We start from the raw sequence: 25,277 nt of genomic DNA, 5'->3' as shown, positions 1-25,277 counted from the left end.
AGACTTGGGGAAGGCAACTGTTCCTTCAGAGCTGGTCCTGGGAGCAGACTGTGGTTGCTAGGAATAATCCACAGATAGAAAAAACCTGAGTTTTGCTTGTTGGCTTCTGCGTATTTAAATATATCATTTACTCTGTGCCAGGCACCTCTGGAGCACTTTGGAACATCCTTATGGAGGAGTATGTGAGGCTCGAGCAGCATAGCGGAACCTCTCTAAGTGGTGAGGACAGGGCCTTGTTGCAGAGACGGGGCCGTGCAGGATGACGGGAGCTGCTGCTCCGGAATCTGGGCCTGAACTCAGCAGGGCTCCCTGGCAGGAGGGAAGCACTGCAGGAAAACTTGGGACCCTGAAAGTGGCCTGAATCCACATCTGACCCTCACGGTCTCAGCCTCGGTGACAGGGGTGACCTGCAGAGGAAGCCTGTGTCATGAAGCTGCACACATGTCTGGCTCAGGACTCAGAGAAGCTGGAGGAGGGGATCTAGTGGGAGCTGGCAGAGCTGAGGGCCTGGCTGCTACCCCACCCCCAGGCCGACCCAGTGGATCAACAACACGTGCACGACAGCACCTGGTGCCCTGTGCCTGCCTTCGGGGACGAGGGGCCGCCACTTCACCTCCACCTTCTGAATCTCACACGGGTGTCTCTCTGGTGGCCGAGTGTGACTTGGAAACACCTAGCAAGGGAATTCCAGGAAACATAGTTCCTGCTGATCCCTGTGGATACACTACACAGCTACCAGGGGTGGCAGGTCTCTTCTTTTTTTGCATTTTACAGATGCGTGAACGGAGGAGGAGATGGGGGGAGGTTCTGTGACTTGCCCAGAGTCACACAGTTATTAACTAAGGCTTCTGCTCCGGTGCCTTGAACTATCATACAATGCTTCTGTTACATTGATTACATCAGAAACCCCATCTCCCGTTCCTCCGGGATTCCAGTCCATGGGAGGCTTCTCTAAGGTGAAGGATGGGTTCCAAACACCGCTTCGCCCTTGATAAGCCACTGTGGACCCCAATCATAGTTTCTCTTACGTTTTTTGACATTGCACCATGTGTGCTTCTTTCTAGGTAGTAAATTCCCTATGGTTTCTTTTATAGCAATGCTTACCATACTTTGGGGCTCACCATTAGCACCTAGCGTGGCTGTTTGGTGCAATAAGTGAGTGTGTGGGTACTGCGTTCGGGGCCTTTAATAACAGTTGCTACATTTTATCGCACGTCAGCTGCCTGCCGGAGGCTGTGGGTATCACACTGCTCTTTATGGAAGAGAGAATTGAGATTTGAGAGCTTGGGTTTGTTTCTCTAGTAAGCAATGAAGTCTAGATTTGAGCAAAGATCTGCTGGCGGGTCACTGCCGTTTGTCAGCCAAGCCCCCGTTCAGCAGTTTGCTCCCCGGTTAGCAGACCCAGGGGAGGACCAGCAAAGCCATGCTGGCTCCTCTCAAGGTGCATCTGGGGGTGGGGGTGGAACCTCAACCCCCAGCTCCCTGGGACCTGGATGGGGTGAACACAGCCTTTCTCTATCTCTGAACATGTAGGGATGAGGGCTTTGCCAACAGATCGGGTGAAGCCAGAAAGGCTTTAGGCATGGGGTGAGCAAAGTGAGAATTCACCTTCTCAATCTGGGGCCTCATAGTACTTAATGGACTGCCTCAGTCTCCCAACTTAGGCTTTTTATTTTAAAAAAATTAATTAATTTGGTTGCACCAGTTCTTAGTTGCTGCAGGCAGACTCCTAAGTTGCGGCATGCGGACTCTTAGTTGCGGCAGGTATGTGGGATCTAGTTCCCTGACCAGGGATCGAACCCAGGCCCCCTGCATTGGGAGCGCGGAATCGTAGCCACTGCGCCACCAGGGAAGTGCCACCAACTTAGGCTTTTTGAATCTTATCTGCATCTGGGTCTATGTTGGTACTTGATTCCTTAATCATGTTTGCCTTTTTTTCTGATGGGCACCCTCTCCCATAATTAGACTGAGTTTCTGCACGAAGAGAGCTTGGATTTGGGGGTCCTTCCCCGCCGCCCGCCCCCGTGGCCCCTGGTGCATTAACTTCATGCACCAGCAGGGACTGGGGATCCGTCCAGAGGCCAGGTCTGGCACAGTCCTTACTGGTCATTTGAGGAAGTGAAACTTCAGTGAGGTGATTGTTTTTAAAAACTTCAAAATTGGAAATAATTTCAGATTTATACGTCCGTTACAAAGACATGACAGAGGGGCCCCATATTCCCTTCCTCCAGCCTCCCCTAAGGTTAACGTCTCACGCAGATAACCAGGGTACCATTACCTAAACTAGGGAATGACAACAGTGTTAACACAACTCCAGCCTCTGCGCTGATTTCTCCGGCTTTCCCATGTAATGACCTTTTCTGTTTCTGTGGCATTTCGTCCTCACATCTCCTTAGCCTCCCATCTGTGACAATTTCTCGGTGGTTCCTTGTCTTTCACGACCTTGAAATTTCATGACCTTGACGTGTATGAGAAGTAGTGCTCAGGTGTTTTGTAGACTGTCCTCAGCATGCGTTTGTGTGATGGTATTTCACGATTCAACTGAGGTTATGGGTCCGGGGTAGAACACCCAGAGGCCTCCTTCTTCACGTCCCATGCCGTCTGCAGGCACGTGATAGCAGCATCACGTATGCATGGTCATGCTCATCTTGATCACTTACTGGGTCTCCCCCCTGTAAGGTCACTACTTGCCTCTTTTCTGTATTCTGTTTGTTAGCTACGAGACATGAGTCCAGTCGACGCTCGGTGGAGGAGGGAATTAAGCTGGGCCTTTTTGGGGAGGGAGTAGCGCAGGATTTGTGGACATCTGTTTAAACCAACCACCGTTGATCAGTGCTGTGGAGGAGGTGCTTTTCGTTTTTGTTTTTTTGCTGCACCGTGTGGCCTGTGGGATCTTAGTTCCCCTGGGGGAGATGCTTTGATGCTTTGCAGATACCCTGTTTCCAGCAAGGTGATTTTTCAGGTCACTTTGCTGAGTGTTGAACCCGGGGAAACAGGCTGTCTTCCCTCTTACGAGCGTTCTGTTATTTGATTAATCAACAGCGTAAGGAATCCTATTTCTCTGAGTGTATGTGATGCTTTATGAGATTTTTGCTGGCAGTGGCATTTTAATAGTGGGGACTCTGGAGGCTGTGTCTCATGGGAGTGATGCCTGGGAGCCCGAAGCTGAGAGGCCCTATGGGCTAGATATACGGCTACTCGCTTTTGCTTATGTGACGCATGCCTTTGCTTGCAGAGGTAAGCTAACGACTTATAGGAAGTGCTAAGATGACATCAGTAGCAGACTTTATTTTTAGATACCTTTTCCCACCTTGAAGGCTACAGATGAACTTCCAGTTGCTTGCGCGAGGTTAAGGAAAAAATATGGTTATAAGTAGCTCCAGCCACGATGGACCCCGTGGCAAGTTCAGCCGGCCCTGTTCTTAGGCCAGTGGTGTACTTACACGTTCCAGACTTCGCAGTCAGCTGCTTTTTGACTTCTCCATGGAAAACTCGACACAGAAGTCACTGTGTTTAGCATTTGACCAACTCCGTTATTGATCGGTGATTGCCACCATTTTGGCAGAAGAGCGGGAAGGGGAATCTCCTACAGGAAAAGAAGTATGTGATCGGTTTCTAAGGAAATATAAGTCTGGGTTATTCGTTTTTGATCATCTTTTTCGATTCCCAGCGACACAGGTAACTGAGGTATAAAAACAAGCAATATCCCCCGCCTGGTGGCAGCGTACACCAGTGATGATTTGTTCTGGGAACAAAGGCCAGTGGCTTGCAATCTGCTCTCACCTGAGCTGAACTGTTGAAATCTGGAACTTTCTCTTCTAGGATGATTTCCTGTTCAGCGTCTCCATTTTAAGTGGGATCCTTTGCAGCATCCTGGCTGTGCTGAAGTTCATGCTGGGGAAGGTTCTGACCAGCAGAGCCCTCATAACCGATGGTGAGTAAGGCCAGTGCGTCTAGGGGCTGAGCTCACACTGAGGGGAGGTGCTGTTTGGGTCACGTTTCGCTGCTCGTCTCGCAGAAGAGCTCAGCAGTTCGGAATCTGTTCCTCACTGCCCTCCCCTCCACCCAGGCTCTTTAGTGATTCTCAGGGTTTCCTGTCAGGGCAGATGTCTTGTGCCCTAGGAATTGAATACACTCTTCTTGAATCACCTCCACCGGCACCTCCTACAGGGTGGCTCAGGGCTCCCCAGGCTCTTAATCGTGGAGCACAAAGGGCTTCCCAGAGCCTTGCATGTGATATGCATTGCTCCAAATAAAAAGTAAATGTTTTCCCTGGATTCTGTGCAGGTGTCCGTGGTGAACGCTCCACGCCCATTTCCCCCTCCAGCTAGTGAAACGCTCGCCTGGGAGTTCAAGTTGCAGGGACCAGGGCTTCGCCAGGGAAATGAGCCATGTGTTCTCTGCTCAAGACCCAAACCAGGCGGAGATGTCCCTCTGCGTCCTGTGGGCCAGGAGGAGCTTCCCGCGTGGCCTCTGGGCTGACAGAGAAGGATGTGTGAAAGTAGAAAAAGCACGTTTCCGTTTTTTTTGCAAACTAGTGCTGGCATGCAAACTAGAAACATGATGGACGCTACTGCCTGCCTGTCTTCTTTTTCTTTATCCTGGAGCGTGTGAAGTTTCTGGGGGTCGGGAGTAGCGACCTGAGCCCCTGTGCCGGGCGGTGGGAGGTCCAAGGGTAAAAGCTGGTGGGTCGGTGGATGTGCCTGCACAAAGTAGAGCAGAGATGGTTAGGATTTTCTTTCTCTCCCTCCCTCCCTCCCTCCCTTCCTTTTTCTTTCTTCTTCCCCCCCCCCCCCCCCCCCACTGCACCGCACAGCCTGTGAGATCTTATTTCCCGAACTAGGGATTGAACCCGGGTCCCGGCAGTGAAAGTGCTACATCCTAAGCACTGGACCGCCAGGGAATTCCCATGATTTCTTTTTAAAGGAAAGCACCGCTCCCTCCTCCTCAGATTCTCAGGGTTCTCTCCTATGTGCAATACGTGGGCGCAGTCATGTGTGGGTAGCTGTTATCCATTGAGGACGGGGTGGACGGCGGTCAGAGGCCCCTTCCCTCCCAAGCGACGAGCTTGGTGACACGGTGTGGACTTGGACTCCTGATCCTGTGCTGATGCCCTGTCGTGTGTGGAGCTGGACTTCTGCACGGTGGGGCAGGCAGGCAGGAGGTCAAAGTGATGCTTCCAGGACTGGGGGAGAAGTGTTCACTCCGTGTGATTTTTGTGGCCTGGTGTTTTTTAAGCTGGAAAAGAAAACGCCTCCTTTGGCTGTGGAATCCTCCTATTTTAGGAATGGAGAGCACAGGCGGCCTTGGGCTGAGAGCAGTAACCAGGAGTTCGGGTGTGGGTTCTCCAGCCACCTTCCAGGTTCTTTTCTGTTGCTCTGAGGGGCACAGCTCTGCCTGCACCCTTTAGGCCTGAACAGAGCAGAGGTCTGGCTGGACCTTGAATCTCCAGCGACGTGTTCTGTTCCTTCCTTTCGAAATCTCTTTACCTTGCACACGAGGGACGGGAAGGCCGGCCTGGGGGAAGCTGCACCAGTCAGCACAGTTTTCGGGGCTCCGGGTGGTGAGTACCCAGCAGGCACTCCTCTGTCTGCCCTGAGTAGATCCCATAAGTCAGAGAGCCCCTCTGACTTACAGATATCAGCACTTTCTGTATTCAGGTGACTGCAGCCGAGACACTGGGCCGGGAGCCTGAATGTGGACCCAGCAGTCACGCCTTCCTCCCAGGCCGTCAGGCAGGAGGCCCTGTCCCCTCTCTACCCATGACCACGGGGCTTGACCCCCTTCTTCTCAGAACAGTGGGTGCCCCTCCCTCGACCGGTGACTTCACCTAACGCCTTATAGGCGTTCCAGATGCTGTTTCTATTTAGGCTTCACTCGTTCTAACGTCCCGCCGTTTTGTAGGGTGTAAGAGAAGCCCCTGATGAGAAGTATGTGTTTTCTAATGAAATAACTCCTGATGTCATCATTTTCACATACAAAACCATCCACCTGCATAAGCAGTACTTCCGTTCCAGTCTTGACCCAGGGAGAGGGGTCATTACAAAGAGAAGTGGGTGGTTTAAGTGAAAATTGTTCCAACGACAGGCGGAAAGACGGGGACAGGCACTCCTCAGGCAGAGGGAGTCGAGTTGGGAGGGAGCCTGGGGCATCTGCGGGGGGAGAGTTAGGAAGGGAGGATATGACGGGCCCCGACGAGTGGGCGAGGGCGGACCAATCAGCACGTTAGGTCAAGCGTGGGATTTTGGATGTTTTGCTAAATGTTTAAACAGACGAGGTGACATGACGGATGTTTTGAAAAGAGACTTGTGGCCATCAAGGTAGAGAACAGAGCGGAGAGGCCTCAGGGAGGGGAGAGGTCTCTGGGGAGCTCTTGGGGTGGTGGCCTGCGTCGGGGAGGGGGAGATATGGGGGAATGGAGGAAGGGTGGGCGGTATTTATAACATGGGCAGGGCTCGCGGATGAATTGGCTGTGGAGGTTGAGGAGAGACAGACCGGCAGAGCAAGACAGGGGGCGCTATTGCAAAGAGCTGAGGCAGCACCCCGGTCCCCTAGCCTGTCACCCATGAGGGCCCCCCTCCCCGCCATCAGGGGGCATGGTTGTCGCACTCTGCGGTCCCCCGCTTGGTGGGAGTGTCAGCTAAATAGGTGGCAGTAATTACAGCCTCCTGCGCATTGCCTTGTCTGGGATCCCGATTTTCCTCATTCATTGATGAGCAGAAGTAGGGAACCCTCTGTAAGTATCTGCTCTCTGTTCTTCCCTCACGTGGGGAGGTCGGGGGCCGGCTGGGCTTCGGGAGCCATGCCTCCCATTACTGTTGGTCTGGCCCGGGGCAGGGGGGCCAGGCAAGTTAATACTACAAATCAGACAAAGGAAGGTTGTGGAAAGGTACCCGGGTGGGGGGGGGGGGGAGTTCTGAACGAGGGGCCAGCAGCCGGGCTCCAGCGCTGCCCGCAGGACAGCCGGAAACCCGAGTTGAGGGGCCTGGGTTGACTGTTCTGAAGTATCAGGAGTCTGTGGTGGATTTCAAGTACGTGAACGACTTTGAATCAGAATTTCCTGCATACAATGAATAGGTGCTTCATGACACAGATTCTTGTCTAGTCATCAACGCCAGACTGTGAGAGCCTCTAATCAAGATCGCCTGAGACATTGTTCTGTTTTCTAAGATGATGACGGCATTTATTTTTGGCAAGAGCCCTGGCTTTAACGGGCAGATGGAACAAGCATGTGGGCCTGGGTGGGGTGCGGACAGCGGCTCAGAGGTGAGTGACCGATGGGGCCTCGTGTGCCTCGTTAGGAAGATGGGTGGCCTGTGGGCTCAGTGTCCTTCCTGGGGAGTAGCTGCCGCTAGGAAGCCTCTGAAATTCTGAAGGAGGCCGCAGGGTGGGTACGGAGTCGTGCCCCAGTCCGGGTGCGCCGTTTCCAGTGTCCCCGCACAGGCTCATAAGAGGTGCAGCTGAAATGAATCAGGCTCCGTCACAACCACAGGTGGGCAGAGCGGAGCAGGTCAGAGACTCCTGGAAGGTGTGGGTGAACAGGGTGAAAGTTCCACCAGCTGTGAACCATCCGGAGTCTGCATGGGGTGGGTGGGTCCCCCCACTGTGGAAAGGAGAGGCTGGTGGGTCCTGGGCTGGCAGAGCCCGGTGACTTGGTGCATGCAGTGAGTGGACAGCTAGTGGCTGTCTGGGGGAACCTCCCACCCTCTGCAGCCTTTCTGAGCTCCTCCGGGCTTCTCTGGGGGCCCCGGGGGCCCACTGGTACCCACGGCAAAGACGGAGAAAGAAGAATGAAGGATTCCACTCTGCCCTGGGGCAGCAGCCATCTCTAGCTCGTCTCTGCCATTTTCCTGTAGCCACCCCCCAAAACAAAGTTCCCCCAACTTGATGCCTGAGAGGTAAACTCCAGCCCAGGTAGCCCCTTGACAGGGTCGTGGTCTCTGTGGACACTTTTGGCGGCCTTCTGAGAAAAGGCGTGGGCTGCAGAGACTTCTTTTAAGAGGACTGGTCTGATTCCATTTGTTAAAAGAACGGGGAGATTCGAGGGACAGCCAGACGCAAGAGGGTAAATGCCCGCCTCTACTAATGGGAGAGGGGAAGTATCTTGATGATCCTGATGTATCAGGAGACAGGAGAGAAATACGGCCTCCCCCGTCTCAGAGTGGGCCCGCCGTCCCCCTCCTTGGGGAGAGATGGAAGCAGAATTGAGGGTGTGATATGCAGAGGCCGAAACCATGGGCAGGACAGACGGGGCGGGGGGGGGGGAGCTCCAAAGCGCTCTGCGTGCGAGGAGCTGGGAGAGACTCTGCGGTGACAAGGGCGGAGTGGAGTCAGCTACATGAGCCGCACGGCCAACAGAGAAGGCGAGCACGCTGACTGCTTTTCCCCATCATCTAGAGGTGAGCGAGCCTGGAGGAGCCACGGAAACTACCACCACAGGGGCTTGGGTTGCAGCCTTGTCCCCGGGCGGCCCTGAGAAGGGGAGGCCAGGACGTAGCACGGGGAAGGGCGCCTGTCTCCTGTCGGTCGAAGGTGGAAGGCTTAGAGATTTGGTCTTGGGACCTGGAACTGGTGGGACACATCTCAGGTGAAGCTGATGCCAGCCCTGCCCTCCCGCTACCCACAGGGCACCCAGAGAAAGCTCTTTGTCAGGTCCGCTGTCTGCAGTGGAGGCCTTGGGGGAGGGGTACAAGTGCTCCCTGCGGACGGTGGGTCGGGATCCCCAGGTAGACACGGCAGGGCAGGTGGAGGCCCCGCCTGGAATAGCCCTCCCCCGCCGCAGGCTCCCAGCAAGTCCCGGCCCCTCTCTCCACCCAGTTCCCTGGACTGGCCTCTGGAGGATATGGTCCCCGGTGGCAGGAAGGTGGAGGGGTTTGCCTTTGCTAACCCCTGTCACCTGTATTGAGGTGAAACGGGGATGGAAGGCTCCGCCGGGTGTGAACCTTGTGGAGAGCCTCGGGAAGCCACCGGAGAAGTTTGGCTCTCCAGGGGGCCCCAGACCACACCCTGAAGTTCAGGGGTAAATCGTCCGCCTCTCGGGGGGCTATCTCCCCAGAGCTGTAGCCGCAGGCCCGCCTCGGCAGGGAGCCCCCCCAGAGCCTGGGCAGCGGTGGCTTCCTCTCTCCCTCGGGACGGCCCAGCCCGGCCGGTGGGAGTCCACGGCTAAGGCCACGTCCATGCCTTCCCCTCCCCCCTCCCTCCATCCGTTAACTCAGTATTTAATGCAGCAATCAATCGAGTCCCCGAGGAGTGCCAGCCCCTGTGCTGGGACTTGGAGCAGAGCAAGGAGAGACACAAAACTCCTGTCCTTACGCGGACATTTCTGGTGGGAAAGAGGGGTGTCTGCAAAGAGAAAAATGGTAAAAATGTCTTGTTACGGAGAACCGCGAAGCAGCAGCAAGGGCGTGCCGGTAGGAGGGTGTGGCTGAGGGAGGGAGGGACGGCCTTAGGGGCTCTGAGTCCAGGCTGGGGAGGCAGCGTGGGAGGCCCCAGGACGAGGCGTCCGGCCGGCGGAGGCCTGCGGGGGAGGCCGGGGCCGGGGGCTGCAGGAGGCGGCGTGGCCGGAGGGGGGGCCGAGGAGCGGACCGGCGGGCCTGGTGCGGCCGAGGAGGGAGGGGCTGGTCACCGCAGGACTCGCCGGTGTGAAGAGTCTGGATGGTTTTCAGAACCGGGCTGCTGTTCGCTACAGAGGTCAGTTTGGCTGCCACGAGGGGACTTGTGGAGAGGATGGGATGTGGGCAGGAGGGGCAGCGGGAAGGGGGTAGACTGGGGGCGTGTTTGGGGGGGTGACAGGTGGCAAGAATGACTTGATGGGTGGACGCGATTCGGGATGTGAGAAAAGTCCAGGCTGGGCTCCTAGATGTTTGGCTTCGGCAGCTAGGTGGACGGGGGCGCTGTTTACAGAGAGGGTGGCCGGAGGGTGAGTCGTTGGGCAGCAGCAGTTTTTGCCCTGAGCGTGTTCAGTTTGAGATGCTTATATGTCTGCAGCTGAGGGGAAAGGTCAGGACGAAAGAGAGCTAGGGAGATGCGGGCTTATGGGATGGAGGTGAGAACCTGGCCGGAGAATATAGGCGGAGGAAGTGTTCAGGGGACTAAGGCAGGCATGCAGATGGGCTCCAGGAGGAGGGTCTAGCAAACGGGACTGAGAAGGACCAGCGAGGGCGCAGAGCGGGAAAGCAGCAGAGCGCGGCGTCACTTGAGGCTGAAGAGACGTGTTCTTATTAGGAGGGCGTCCAGTGAGGACGAGGCGTTAAGCATGGCCTGTGGCAGCCGGGAGCCATCCAGGACCAGGGCAGCGCTGGGGGGAGGGAGGGACCTGAGTGGGACGGGGCCAAGAGAGAATGGGAGGTGTGATGGGGTAGCCAGCTCTCCAGGGAGTTTTGCGAAGGGCGGTAGTGAATGGGGATCGTGGTGGGTCCAGGAAGGAGGTGGAGGTGGGTGATGATGCTAAGACTTATCCCAGTGGGAGTGACCCAGGAGAGGGAGAAGAAATTCAAGAGCAAAGCCCTTCAGTGGACAGGGATGAAGGTGCCAGTCTTACATAGGAATGGCAGTAACTGGAGAAGCAGCTGAGTATGTGAGGGCAGCAGGCATAGGCGGGCGGTGGACTTGGTGTTGCGAAGATGAGGTGTTGGTGTCTGAACCTGTGTGCTCGAAGAAGTACAAGGCCGAGTCCTCAGCTGAGACCTGGAGTGGGGAGATGATGGAGATTTGAGGGTGTGATGCAACAGGCAGTGAGATGTCCTTGCAGGCCCAGCGTCATCTCGGTCCCATTGTTGAGGGGGCCGCCTGTTGAGGTGCACCCCGTGGATCCTGAGAAAGGGCTTGGCCTAAGTCATCTCTACCCTACACTCTTCTTCCTGTCCCCCTGCTCTTCATTTAGAACACCCCACACCCCCGCAGTGGTGCAGCCCACAGTGAATGCATTTAAGGTTATTCAGCAGAAGCATGGCGCCTTTACCCAGGTGGAGTTGCCAGGGAACGGAGCAGGCCTGCTGTCGGAGAGGGTACTGGCCTGCATGGGCAGCTGCCAGAGGACCACCGGGCAGCGTGGACCCGCAGCTGCTCTCAGGCCCCAGTTATGCTGGGGCAGGCGAGGAGCCTTGTGGCTCACAGCGCGGCGAGACCCCAGGTGCCCCTCTAAACCATTCCCTTCCCATGTGGCCTTGGAAAATCCACAGGTAGACTGGAAGTGCGATGCCTCAGTCGTGGGGACCCACTGAGGTGACGTGTGTGAAAGGAGACGGTGATCCACGTCTGTTAGCTCCAGTTCTGGTTGGATTGCCCTTTCTGCAACCAGGTAGCTAATGCTAGTCTATGCATTTCTTTCCTGGAGAGTGAAAAATCCTTGGGTGACTTAGGAGACACGGCAGAGAAAGCACCCGGGTTCAGGTAGAATCCCAGCCCTGCCCCCTCTCAATCTGTATAACGCTGGTCAGTTTACTAAACCTCAGTCACTCTGCTCAACTTAGTTTTTCTCATTGGTAAAACGAGGGTGATAATCTGACTTCAGAGTTGAGACAATCCCACCTCTGTACGTGCCCAGCAGACACTGGACAGGTATGAGTCACTGAGTATTGAGTGTCCCCTGTGTATTTGGCAGGCCTGGTGCCCCTGCTGTGTCCCTGGGGCCTGGGAGGAAGACGACAGGAGCCTACACAGGCTGTCACTTGGGCATGGTGGCTGGCAGGGGATGGACGGTGAGGGTGACAGCTCCCTCCAGGGAGTCTCTGGTGACGTGTGAGCAGAGATTTGTCAAACCATGTGGGTGTCTCACCCGAGAAGTGCTTCTGGAACATCCCTTCCAGTACGCGTTCCGGGACGCAGAGGCATGCCTGCCATTTTGGTAGTTTTCCTGGTGGCTCAGCAAGTTCCCTGGGCACTGCCCTCAGCCCCTCTCTGCTTCTCTTCCAGGGTTTAACTCCCTCGTGGGGGCCGTGATGGGCTTCTCCATTCTGCTGAGCGCCGAGGTGTTCAAGCACGACTCGGCCGTCTGGTACCTGGACGGCAGCATCGGGGTGCTCATCGGCCTCACCATATTCGCCTACGGGGTCAAGTAAGTGCTGTTTCCTCTTTGCTCTCCGGGCGGCCACGGGTGCTTTATTCCCCAGCCCCGACGGATCACGTCTTGTACCTGTGACCCTCCCGCCCCCGGGGGAGGTCAGGAGACTGGAAAAGCCCCCTGCAGCCGTCACATACTCTGGGGGCTGGGACAGGAGTGAGGCAAGGACTTGGACCAGGGGCCTAGGCTTTCGGTCACAAAGGGTCCGCTTTTGTGTGCCGTCTTTTGTAGTTCACTGAACGGTCCTCCCTTTTTAACCCTTCGTGCCTAAAGAAAGATTTGTGCCCCTTTCCGTCTCTGTAGTGAGGGTCATGATCAGCACCAGGGAGGCGTTTGTGGCGCTGTCCTCACCCTTAAAGTCCCCTCTGCCACCTGCTACAGAGGCCGGGACCTCACACTTAGAGAACTTCTTACAAAAGGGACTCTGGTGCAGGAGGGCTACATGTAGAGTTGGTTCTAGCCCAGCCTGAGGCCTGTCACTGAAGAAGGAAGTGCCCAGCAGGCATCGCTGGCTCTGCATCCAGCATCTAGGCTGGAGTCGGCCTTTGAAAAGGGAACAGCTTCTCAAAGGTGCTGAGCTTTTAAATGTTAACATGCCTCCTCTCTCCCACTACGATGGCTATGATAAAAGACACGGTAAGAGTTGGTGAGAATGTGGAGAAATCAGAACCTCCGTATCTTGCCCGTGGGCATGTAAATTGTTCAGCCGCTTTGGGGATAGTTTAGCAGTTCCTCAAAACGTTAAACACGGAGCCGCCATTTGACCCAGCAATCCCACCCTTTGGTATATACTGCAGCGAAACGAAAACACATCCATGCAAACACATATGCATGAACATTTATAGTGGCATTATTCACAGTGGGCAAAAAAGTAGAGACAACTCGTATGCCCAACGTATGCGGGTTTTAAAGAACCCAAACGTCCATTAACTGATGAATGGATAAATAAAATGTGTTAGAGCTATGCAGTGGGGCATTTATACCGCCATAAAAAGAATGAAATACCGAGTCATGCTAGATAGACAGATGAACCTCGAAAACACGCCCGATGAAAGAAACCAGTTGCCAGAGGCTACATCTTGAATGATTCCACTTATAGGAACTGTCCCCAATAGGCAAGTCCATGGAGGTTGAGAGTACGTTTGTGGTTGTCAGGGGAAGATGGGGTGGGGAGTGACCGCTAGAGGGGGGCAATGAAAATGTTCTGGAATTAGGTGGGTGTGATGGTTGCCTGTACTAAAAACCGCTGAATTGTAGGAATTCTATAAATTGTAGGAATTCTATAGTATGTGAATTATATTTATAAAAAAACAAAGCCCCCATCTGTTTCCCAAGCGCTCAAGCCCAGGGCTGCGGAGGGTCTGTGTTGGGGTGACCGGCCTTTCTCTTCGCAGGCTTCTCATCGACATGGTGCCCAGGGTGAGGCAGACGCGCCACTACGAGATGTTTGAGTGAAGGAGGCCGGGACCGGCTGCCCTGCATCCGCATGAGGACTGTCGGGGCCACCAGAGGTTTCCATGCAGGCAGACGGTACTGATGTTTAACTGAACGTTCACTTTCTTTGTGCTCACGGGAACCAGGTCTCCCCAGCAGGCCGGACCGCGCTGCTTCCCGCCACTGCCCCCGCCAAACACCGCAGGACCGTGAGCACGGAGCAGGACCCCGTCTCCGGCGGGAGGACTGACCTTTTCCATCTTCTGCAGTAAAAAGGTTCGTGTGGGGAGGATACGACGTCTGCTTGGTGGAATGCCTCTGGGGTGCTCCCAGCCTCAAATGGAGAGCGGCTCCCCCGGACTCACCTCCTCGGTCCTCCACGTGGGCCCGGAGTCTCCTGGCAGATTTTAAGAGAAGACCGTACCCGTTGGTCCCTCACCCCTTTATCACTTCCTGATTTCTGTCCATGTATTTCATTCATTTCATACTGTTTTCCTAATCCTCAATCTAAACAAACACCAGATTTGTTCTGAAGGAGGAGACCATTCTATTTTTAAAGTGCTTCGTGATAGACGTGTGAGCTTTTGCATGGTCGAACTCAGCCCCTGGCCCTTCCTTGTACATTCAGAACCCGAACGTACGTGTAAACACAGGATCCCTTTTGGAGAGGTGTGAAACTACAGTTTATTTGTAATAAATAATTATATAATCTATCCACAGATGTATCTATATGCTTATGCTGTGTGACGTGGTAATAATGGTACATTTCAGTCTGTTCACGTCGTAAGGAACAAGCTGTTCTCGGTTTATGCAGCGTTAGGCATAGATTCTGTTAAAGACACACACAAAAACGGTCTCCCCACACGCAACATTCTGTACCTCTAGCACTGCTGCTTGTCCGGGCGACGGTGACCAATAAAGACCTTGACCTGTTTTGTACGGTATGGGGACGTGATGGTGAAGGTTGTCACTGCTGTGGGTGAAGCACGGGGTGTCGGGGGGGGGGGGGCGGGGGTCAGTCTCACCCCCCCCCCCCCCCGCTCAGGGAGGGGAAGAGAGAGTAGCCACATACGTCCATGTGGTGGTGCCTGGAGTTGACCACCCCCGCCCCCCCGCCCAGTCCGGGAGGGCCGTGCCCCGCCCCCCAGCTACCTTAGGCCCCAGAAGGGGAGGTGGTGTGGTCCTAAGAGGTCACTGACCTTGGAGAGAAAGGCACGCTGAAAGCATCCGATTAAACCAACGGCATTTTGAGGCATATTCTACTGGGCTGTTACCATGTTGCACAGAAAAGATGGACACTGTCCAGGTCTGGGAAATGCAAGATTCAATAGGTTTCTTTTCTGCAGGTTTTCTCCCTGTATTTACTGTTTAATATAGTTCCCACTGTGACAGCTATGCCGTGGCAGCCCCCAAACTTAGGCACTCAAGTTATGCTCACCTTCCTTGGGGACGTGTGTCCCATCAAACATGCAGGCTGTCTCCCTTGGTGTCTCTGCTCTGGGCAGCGACCAGAAGGTTCACCAGCTTCGGAGAGGCTGCATCACGGCCCTCCACCATCCCCACAACAAGCCCCTGGTGGGAGCATGAACTTGAACTTCCTTGTTCCCAGGGCCTGTGCCTAACCACACTGAGCCCTGGGGTCCAAGTGCTCTCTCTGAAGTGGGGAAACATGTCCCAGGTCTAATAAGCCCTCTGATAGCCTCTCAAGGGCTATCTTGCTAGTACATCCTTCAAGATTTTTAAACATCTGATGTAGTACAGTTACCTACAAAACAAACAACAGTCTACTTGCAAACTCAATTCCCTTCTAGGTGAGCGTGCTCTGCAATTAGTGCTGGTGGGTGTTCCATAGTGAGCCCCCCACCTCCCCAATTCCTTAAACCTACCTTCCTATCGGCATTTTCGGCAGTGTACCTGCAAACGGTGAAACGCAGTCAGCAGCTACCACTGCTGGGGGATGCAGCTGGACGGGGTCCTGCTGGAGCCCTGGTACCCACCCACCCGCCCCGCCCCCAAATCACTTCCATCTGTCACACAAGAAAAGTTTATTGAAAAATAAAGTTCTCCCTAGTTTTCTCTACAACAGTGGAAAACAAAGCAGTGCTCTCTACGCCGGTACAGTACATTTGACAGCAACACCTTATCTGCAGAATCCCGCACTACTTAACCCCAGAAGTGAACAGTAGAAAATGGTTGTACCAGGAGCTGGCTGAAGACACAGACGCGAATGGCCATTAGCTTACAGACATCAAGGCTGTGACAGCAACTACAGCAGAAAGGACGTCACCATCTCCTTTGGCATAGACTTCCACTCTTGTTCATACCCGGGCAGGCCGGTGAGCAAAGGCATCCCACGTCTGCTCCATCTCAGCTGTGCCAGAGGTGGCTGCCTGTGCTAGGTTCCTGGCCGGCTGGCCCAGGGAGCCCTCCAGCACGCAAAGGCGCTGAGCCTCCAGGACCACCCTTGCCCCCCACGGACCCAGACGGGGCCCTGCCCGACGCACGAGCGCACGGCTGCCCTTGCATCCCTTTGTCGTGCCTCACCGGATGCGGGGGGCTGGGGGGTAATCTGAAGGCTCCACAAGATCTGGGAAGAATAGAGGAAATGATGCTTTGAAGAAGGTAAGTTCCGATCTTAAATGACTGCTGATTCAGCTGAAGAGAATCCAAAGGATCTGAAAAAGACACCAGACTCCAACATAGTCCTCCATTTTCCACAAACGCAATCTATGCAGAATAGGGCCAAGATAGGAGAGGAGATACAACTCTAAACCTATCTAGGGAAGCAAGAGGCTGAAACCAACCCCCCCCCCCGAAAAAAAAAGCAAACTGACATTCAGGTGATCTGGGAAAACAACATTAAGCCCCGAGTAGCTTCTTGGAGCTCTGAAGACGCCCCCGCCACCCCCACAGAATAACCTTGAATGTGAGAGAAACGTGACAACTAACCAGCCTGGGAGCCTGATCCTCTTGGACTGGACAGTGCAGGAGCCACCCTGGCCAGCAGGGGGCGCCAAAAGGGGCTTCCTGGGGAGCGATTAAGGTCAATTGGTCATTCCTTTCCCCTTCAATAAAAAACAGAAACGCCTCTATCATTGCATTTCAGAGAAAGATGGGTAACTTTAAGGGGACAGTCTGTCAGAGAATTCATTTTAACTTCCAGCTCACCAAGTTCTGCAAAGCAAAACCCTGGAAGGATCCAGAAGCTGAGTGGGGTGCGGTCCACAGCATGTGGCTAGAGGTCACCCTCTTATGTTCAGTTTGCTAATTCTTGTGGCCCAGTTCCATCTGGGGCTGCAGTCAGGCATATTTTCCAGTCAGTGCCTTTTAACCAGCAGGGTGGACACAGGACTCGGGTATCTTCCACCACTACGTCCTACAACATTCCATCAACTTGGGAGTATTCTCCCGTAGGTATTACTTTTGAATCAAGGATAGGAAGTGAGCTCAGCTCTTTTTTTCTCGAATTTTACGAAAGGCGAATAACAACAATATTTAACACTCACTAGGGCTTACTATATGCCAGACACTGCTAAACACTGCTAATTCACTGCTAAACTGAATCCTCACAAAAACCCTAAGTGCTAAGAAAGCTAGGGTAGTTTTTTTCTGCATCGGACACTAGACAGCTAATTTGGCCTTTTGCTATAAAAACTTGGTTTTCCATTTTTTTGTTGAAGCCCACAAGAAGGAAAGGAACCCGCCCTGTGCTTTAGGAAATTCCTACCTTCCTAAAGAAGTCTGAATCTCTCTACATCCATCCAGCTCTTCACACAAAGGTGCTCTGCAGCCCCATAGGGATGGATGGGGTTAGAGTGAAGCCAGTGTAGAAATGAAAATACTTTTCAATAAATACAACATTCCAGGCATGGGAGAGTAACACAACTGAGCCTGTCGTTAACAGACCTTTTTTTTTAAATCAAGAATTGCGGGGGGCATGGGAGAGGGTGGCAATGTTCCCATTAAATACACAATCTAGGTAAACCACCTCGGAGAACGGGGTGGCCTGCCTTGGTCTGGTCTAAAAAGCACAAATCCACCCATAAACAGAACAGTTTTGTCTACCTGGTCACACTCGTGGCTTCACTACCAGTGAGCTGCACTGGGGCGCCCCAAAGTGAGCTTATCGGGAAGCTGAGTAGTCACTTTTATCGAACCCCACGTTTGCCAAAGAAACAAAAAAAGGGGGTGCGTATTTCTTCCCCTTCATCCTGCTAACCAGATGAAGTGGTTTTGGGCCAGTGCTTCCATGAGTTCAGCAGGGCCTGCTTCCCTTCAGTGCAACCCCTCAGGTAGGGCTGGTTTTCTGCTGCAGCCAGACCTCACCAAGCTCCCGGGGTGGCACGTGTCAACCAGCAGTCCCCAAACCCAAAGACCTGGCCGAGCAGCCTGGGAAAGTATGCGCTGGTCTGGAGGAAGTCAGACCTTGGGGGTTCTCATGGCTTCATGGGGGTGTATGTGCCCCTACACTATGGCCCCCCCGGGGGGGGGCTTGGAGGGCATTTCCGGCGCCCAGCCTGAGTTGCCCGCAGTGATGCCAGGGCATGTCCTATCTCCAAGCTGGAGGAGTCTGCTAGCTTCCTTCAACAAAACCCAGATTCCAAAAACCAACCCCACATTCCGAAAACGAACCCGAAAGTGAAAAGGCACCTCAGAGAAAAAATAAATATCACCAAAGAAATATCTCCAAACATACAGCAAAACACACAAAAAGTAAACTATAAGCAGTGACAAAACCGAATCTAAGCAAAAATGCAAAAAAAGCTTCTCCAATTGTACTTGTGCAAATCGAATTACATACAAGAAATAAATGAGGTGTTTACTGGCGGGAGAAGTGTTTCCCCTTTCAGAAACTTTTATTCCCGAAAGTCTTTACGTTTCAAAGGAAAGCTTTCTCTCCTTTAATAAATTAAATGTTTTCCCTCAAGTTTTTTTTTTTTTTTTAAGAACTTAGGATCACAGTGGAGGGGGGAAAAAAAAAAAATCCCAAATCTTTTAGGAAAAAAATGTACGAAAACTAAAGACCAGGCAAGAGATGAGAGATGCTCAGAGCACAAGAAGACACTAATCCTGATTGGGGATTTCTCTCCCTGTGGAATTGTCATCAATTACCAATTAATTGGTTTAGGATTCTATTAAGATTGGCATCGGCAGAACCATCGAAGGCTCCCAGACCACACTCTGAGAGGTGCCTTCCTCTCTCAGGGCAGGCAGGAATCGCACCCCTTCCTGTGCAGGGCAGATGGAGGTCCCTATCCCAATGTCCTCTTGGGTCGCTGACCAGACTTGGGCCACGTGTGTGGAGGCCTGAGAGCCAGTATACATTCAGTGTCGCCGCCTCTGTTCATAATGCCCTCAAGAACTGGAGTGTGGGTTTCTTTGCCCCAGGAGCAGCAGCCCTGCAGGCAGAGAGCTCTGGCTTACTTCCATTACTAGAAATGGGGGGAAGCCACAGGAATCTTCAAATGGGGGAGGTGCTCTCCTGGCTGCCTGACCTTAGAGTCCTGACGAGGAGAAGAGGAATTCTCCAGAAGGCGGAGAGTCCCTGAGCTCAGGGGCAGCCAGCAAACAATCCCTGCAGCTTCTGGAACACAAGCCCGGCACAGCATCTTTCTGAGAACAGGGCTTTCCAACTTCCTTGCTTTCAGAGTTCCTGGGTTGGCTGTAACAGCTCTCTCGCAAAATGGCTTTATCTGGCCGAGTGGGAAACTGGTCTCGGCCCGCCGGCTCCCCCTGCTGGTCAAACACCGGCACTCACGTCCTCAGCACTGGAAGCTCCCAGAAGAGCCCAGAAGAGGGCAGCACCGGCCCAGGAATTGCAGGCCTGGGCCCTCAAGCAAATTGCCACCAGCGAGGCTGCAGCCAGGAGTCCCATCTGTAGGGAAAAGCTGTTCCCCACAGCAGGGACGGCACTCCCACTGCGGGAAACCGCCCTTGCAAAGCTTCAAGGCACCCAGGCACTCGCACCCTCCATCCTTATTGCTGTTCTCAGCTAGGCTGTGACGGGCGGGCCCCTGCATCCATCTCTCTGCTCAGAGCAGAGAGACCTCCCCGCCAGCATTCTCCCTGGCACATGTGGGCCACCTATGGGGTCGGGGAGACCCCGGCTGCCCTTCCTCCCTCCCTCCATTCTCTAAGATGGGAGGTGCAATTAAGACCCACAGAGGGTCTAAGAAAAAATGGCTGGCTGTGTGCTTGATATTAATTTTACACCCAAGAAGAATCTAGAAGCAGGCGGAATCTAACTTCCCATAACTCAAGTCTCCACACTCCATCTGGTCCTCAGGAAGCAGAATTCTAACTTCAACCTCATGTCCCGAAGGCCCACCCAGGCCATTAGCCTTGCCCAGCTGCTCTGCTCGGCGACCAAGGCACTCAGAAGCATGAGTGAGGTCTGGACGGATCACGGGACAGCTCATAAGGGGGACGTTCCGCCAGAGAGAGAAGAGGGCTCGCTCTTAGCAGTACGGAGATGCCAGGGGCATCGCAGAAACATACACGCTTACACGCACAGCACTGAGGCACGGGGTGGAGGTGTGCAGGACCGGGGGGAACTCACACAAAAGCTGGGGGAGGGGGGTGACTCCACGGTTTGGTCCAACCTGCCAAGCGGCTCACCACCCCTGCCCCCCACAAATATCTGTGCCTGGAGTAAAAGCCAGCATCACATTCCTGCCCCTTGCACGCCGCACCCACACTCATAGGTGAGGGGCCAGGACAGTGCACATGCATCCTGGCCTGCCCTTGCTCCCCGAGCCGGCATCAGGTTCACCAAGAGCCCCATTCCCTGGACTTCAGTGACATCAGACATTAGAGGGAATACAACACGAGCCCATCCGTCTAGAACCCGGCTCTGGTGGTCCCTAAGACCAGCTTCACTCCCGTCCAAATCTCAGCTTGAAGACAAATCTCTGAAGGGGCAAAGAGCACGGCCTCCAAGAGCTCCAAGGGTAGCTCTTCTAATCCGAACCAGAAACGACAGTCAAGGTTGTATGTGGGTGTGGGTTTGGGTGCGAGTGTGTTTTCGGCTGGGGATGGGGTGGGACAGAGGAAAGGAGCCTCTCGCTGCAAAGCAGCCCATCTTTGGTCCCCGTGGGCTCTCTGGACCACACAGGCATATCCCCGCACGCCAGGGGCTGCCCGTGCCCTAGCTGCCGTGTGGCAAGCACACAAGATCTGTTCTGTTCTGCCACCATCCACTTCGAGGAGCTAGGTCCCCATAGCTGCCCTGAAGCATGCCACCAACCCCACAGGGCACCCTGCCCAAAGCAGACAGTAGTAATATTATAGTGAAGGTGGACGGCCAACAGAGGAAGATCGAAGAAGTTACAAGACACGTGATCAATCCCTCTCTGCCCTCCCCAGCTCCCCCTCCCTCCCTCCCTCCCAAATAAATAAGTTAATGGGTTTAGGAATGTTCCCATACGAAGTCCTTTCCAACTAGCTCAATTCCTCCTCTGGTTTTGTTTCATTTAAATGAATCTTGAGATTCTCTTTCTACCCTGGAGCAGCTGCATAGACAGTCTCCCTACAGTAGCTCCTCCAAGATTAAAAATGAATTTGTGCCAGGGAGAAGCCAGGCTCCCCGGCCTGACGTCGACTCTCGTTTTGTTTTGGTGAGAACTCCGCTGTGATCCTCCGACCGCAGCGGGAGCAATACCAAATCGAGACCTCCCGCCAAAAGAGTTCAGGCTCTGGCGAAAGTCCCCGAATGATTTCTGCCCACCGTCTTCCCCAGGAGAGTGCGTGCGGGGACGAGCCAGTGGCTGCTAGAGACAGTCTTTACAGAGAGCCACCTGGCCCTTGATGAAGTCCCGGCAGGGGCAGATCCTCCGGTGCCTGGGGTGGGCGCCAGCACAGCTGAACAGCAGGAGGTCACCTTGAAACACACAGTGCTTGTTCTTGGGGTCGAAGGAGGGCACCACGATGTCCTTGGCCATCTCTGAGCTTTGGCAGGTCACCTCGTACCTTGCGGGGGAAGAGAAAGGGGTTAGGGATGCAGGGGTCGTCCTCACCCCTGCCTCCTCCTGTCCACCGTCCGAGGCGTGGGGAGCTCGTTCGGGGCTCCTGCAGTAGAAATGAAACGTCAGCCAGCCTCTGACCCAGCCATTCTCTCACCTCTGGAAATCCAGGCTCGAGAAAGGCAAGTGTGTGCCTGGACACGTGTGTGGGGCTATGCGTTCAAGGCTGCTTAGCAAAGCACTGTCCGTAATGGAGAAAAACTGGAAATAACCTGAATACTCAGCAAGTGGGAAATGGCTGGATCAACTCTGGCTCATCTATACCATCAGAGTTACATGCAGCCCTTGACAGAGGAGAGGTGGAAATGTGAGCATTAGCATGAGAGCTGTCCTCGAGTAAGGCAGGTAATGACAGGATGTACGGTGTACCGGCGCGCGCGCGCACGCGCGCGCGTGTGTGTGTGTGTGTGTGTGTGAGTGAGAGAGACAGAGAGAGACGGGGGGCGGTGGGAGGAGGGGGGAGAGGGAGAGAAGTCATGAAAGACTACACACTAAAGACTTAACAATGTTTACTTCTGAGGAGTGAGACTGGGGGAAAGATAGGCATTATTTACATGTTTTTTAAAAACTATATTTAATTTTCTCAATTAATGGCTTAAAGATACCCCTGTTACATGGCCTTAGTCCCCACTGGACAGCAGTCAGACCGTCTCCTGGGGAAGGTGCGTCCTGGACCTGAGTCCCTGGACCTTGGAGGACGGTGGCAACAGTAACACCCCCACCCCAGCCCTGTCCCCAGCCTGAGGTTTCTGGGTGCGCAGAGCAGGGGCTGAATCATCCCAGGTCTGTGTTCTTGCCCCTGTGCCATAGTCTCCCAACAGGTGAATTTTCTGCGGGCTGGAGACCCCTGTGGCTTTGCTTTCTCAGCCTGGGACCACTGCCTGGGGGGTGGGGGGGGCGAAGGAGAACCGGATGTTTCTGTTTCCAACAGTGTTGGCCTCATTTCAAAGAAGAGCCACGTAAGTTCTCCTCTTACCTGGGGTACCTGGGTCCTACCCACCTTGTCCCCTGTACCCCACATGGCTGGTGGGGACCAGTTCAGAGAAGGTGGTATAGGAGGGCCAGACAGATCTGGGTTTGAGTCCTGGCTTCATCTCTTATGAGCTGTGTGGCCCTGGACCAATGACTGAGCCTCTCTGTGGCTGTTTCCTCTTCTGCGAAATGGGGAGAGAGAATCCTTACCTCACAGGGAAGGTCCAGGGATTAAATTAATGCTTATCGAGCAGCTGGCAGAGTCTAACTCCGGGAAGTATTCAACACACGAGACCTATCATGATTCCCATCAACACCCTGCCCCGGCCGACGCGGGCTGGGCTATGCCACCTTCCTCCTTTGCCCAGCAGTGAGAACTTACACACGTGCCAACCATCTCTGTTTTGCTTTGTTCACGGAAGTCTTGATTCTTGCCGGTAGGGAGGGGACCTGGATGTGGAACCTGAGGTCTCCTGCTGCCTCTGGAAAGCCTCCAAGTGTCAGGGGAAGAGCACACGGCGCCCCCATTACTCCTGCGCCCTCTTTTTTCTTCCTCCCGCCAACTAACTGCCAGGGCCCACCTGCCCTCCTGGTGGTTCCCAGTGCATCTGCTGGGGCTTCTGGCGAGCTCTCTGAGGCTGCCTGCCTGGCTCCCGGTGCCCAGGAGGGCAGCACCGGCCCATCTTGCTGCTGCAGTCGCCAGGGAGCTCTGCGGCTTCTCTAAGTGGCCCAATACCCCTTGATGTTAGGTAAGCCAGCCGGGAGACGGAGGCACCCAGAGGGCATGGCGAGGGTGGGACGTGGAGGTCTTAAGGAAACCTGAGCCGGAGACAGGGGCTACCAGCTCCCTCACAGGACACTCCTCCTGGCCAACACGAAAAGGGGTCTCCAGAGCTCCACTGTGCGTGAAAAGTTGCCATATGGAATGCGGCGCTGGGATCCAGATTCATGCTCATGCTATTTATTTATTTAGGCGAATTACAGCAGCTGCTGTGTCTTAACTCAAGCCATCTGCCTGGTACACTGCTCGTCAGGAGCGTGGAAATCTCCACAACTCATCTGAGACCCCGAGGCAAGGGGGAGAATTGCCAGGAGCCAGGAAGAAACCCTCCTCCCGCCTCTGGTCTCCTGGACTCAGACTCCAGGCCTGGCCTCCTGGGGTGCGAGCACATGCGCCCGTGACCACGAGGCTGCAACAGCAGCAGCCGGCCCAGGGCCGATGCCCAGAGATGACCACGAGGCACTCAAGCAGCAGGTGCTCCCCGGAGCCACAGGGGACCCGTCCCCAGGCAGCTCCCCAGCGGTTTAGCTGAGGGGCACCGGAGCCACCCGTGGGTGTGACCCAACCCCCTACCCCGGGGAGCTCTGCCTTCTGTTAGCTGCAGGTCTCCGTCCCACAAGCCCCGGGCGGTCGGGAAGGCCCCTCCAGCATCCTTGCTGAGCTAGTGAGCCACAGTCCTCAGCTGTTGCCGAGGAGACCTTCCCAATGGCTGGAGCACATCGTCATGCTCTGCCGTGGTCCCTCGCCTCTTCAGGGCGTGCGTGTGGCTGTTTCTGCCTCTCTGTTCCTGGGATGTCTGTGTCGCACACACGCGCACACACACACACACACACTCCCCGCTCAGACCTGTGGTGCGCTGTGCTGTTTCCTTTCTGTGGGCCCCTGTGGTCCTCACCTCTCTCCAGCTGGCCTCAGTAGCTTCTCTCACAGGACGGGAGCTGGGGCTTCCGAGGCCCCTCAGCCCTTAGTGTAGAGTTTATAGCCCTTGAAGAAGAGAAGGGCAAAGCCCCCCTTCCCGTGGGGCTGCCTATTTCCTGAGAGGAGGGAAGCCGCCCACCCTTCCCCCAACGCAGCCCCACTCAGGATGAAGGGATGGAAGCAGGACCCACCGGCCGGTCTTACTCCTTCCCCCCATCCTCCTCAGCCCTGCCTCGTATCCACCAAGTCTGCCCAAGCTCCCTCGTCACCACTCTGACTCAGGGCCACCTCCCTGCTCCGAAGGTGCCCACGAGCTCACAGTCCAGGCCTCATGGCTTAGAATTCCTGTTCTTCAAACCAACCAACCCACACTCAATAAATGAATCTTTTAGAAGGTACAACCTGTAAAGGTCGCAACATCACGAAGGAAGCCTGCCGCTAACGCACGTTCCCATTTCGGAAGCCGAGGTGCGCCCGCCCTGGGTCCCACCAGCCCGGACTCTGGCTCTGCCTGGGGCCTCTGTCCTCCGGCCACTCCGGCCCCGGTCCGGGTCAGGTTGGGTGCCACCCGAATCACGCATGCTCCGTGCACAGGAGTTTGTGGTCGCCTCTCCATCACTCCCACCTCGCCCTGCCTGACTCCCCGATTCAAGACGACAGCACGGGACGCTCCAAAGGGCTCTACTTAAGTCACATCAGGTCACACTGCAGAGCGAGGACAGGCCGGGGACACCCGAAGACGGAGAGGAGCTTAAACTCAGAGCCAGGCCCCAAGTTGGAGAAGAAAGAGCAGCAGCTCGCTGCTAACAGGCCATGAACACGAATAAGCCAGGACTGCCTCACTGAAGAGGGTTTCAACAGACGCGCCAGAGAGCCGGGCTTTCACGACGTTATCGGTATTTACAAGTGCAGAGGCAAGGTATTCACCAGGGCTCCTGCGCACAGAAAATTAACTGCAGGAGGCTCTACTGCAAACTCAGCCTTCACGGCAGCCTCCTAGGAAGAAAACCCACGTATCTACAAGGGGATGGGGTGGGAGGGGCGTTTAGTAACCCCACGGCCGCCCCACAGCAAGGCCTTCTGCTCCCTG

At 54.7% G+C, this 25,277-nt stretch overlaps 2 protein-coding genes across 2 annotated transcripts in view; one reads left to right on the top strand and one right to left on the bottom strand.

The window, feature by feature from the left end:
- The window catches only part of TMEM163 (transmembrane protein 163), a gene marked incomplete at its 5' end in the record, with an annotated part of 261,271 nt that extends 247,744 nt beyond the window's left edge, over positions 1-13,527 (top strand). Inside the window, 3 exons of the mRNA XM_082840637.1 lie at positions 3,823-3,934; positions 11,914-12,055; positions 13,456-13,527. Of these exons, the coding sequence (XP_082696763.1) occupies positions 3,823-3,934; positions 11,914-12,055; positions 13,456-13,516 (315 nt within the window). The 3' untranslated portion in view covers positions 13,517-13,527. The remainder of the gene's footprint in view (positions 1-3,822; positions 3,935-11,913; positions 12,056-13,455) is intronic.
- A 7,737-nt stretch (positions 13,528-21,264) lies between these two features.
- Positions 21,265-25,277, bottom strand: part of MGAT5 (alpha-1,6-mannosylglycoprotein 6-beta-N-acetylglucosaminyltransferase) — a gene marked incomplete at its 3' end in the record, with an annotated part of 361,158 nt that continues 357,145 nt past the window's right edge. Inside the window, exon 18 of the mRNA XM_082840634.1 lies at positions 21,265-21,463. Coding sequence (XP_082696760.1) covers positions 21,265-21,463 — 199 coding nt within the window. The remainder of the gene's footprint in view (positions 21,464-25,277) is intronic.

The sequence above is a fragment of the Leucopleurus acutus genome (genome assembly GCF_964270905.1).
Source record: "Leucopleurus acutus genome assembly, chromosome: 6".
In the NCBI taxonomy this organism is placed as follows: domain Eukaryota; kingdom Metazoa; phylum Chordata; class Mammalia; order Artiodactyla; family Delphinidae; genus Leucopleurus; species Leucopleurus acutus.
The sequence above is the reverse complement of the archived record's forward strand: the minus strand, read 5'-3'. Positions and strand labels throughout refer to the sequence as shown.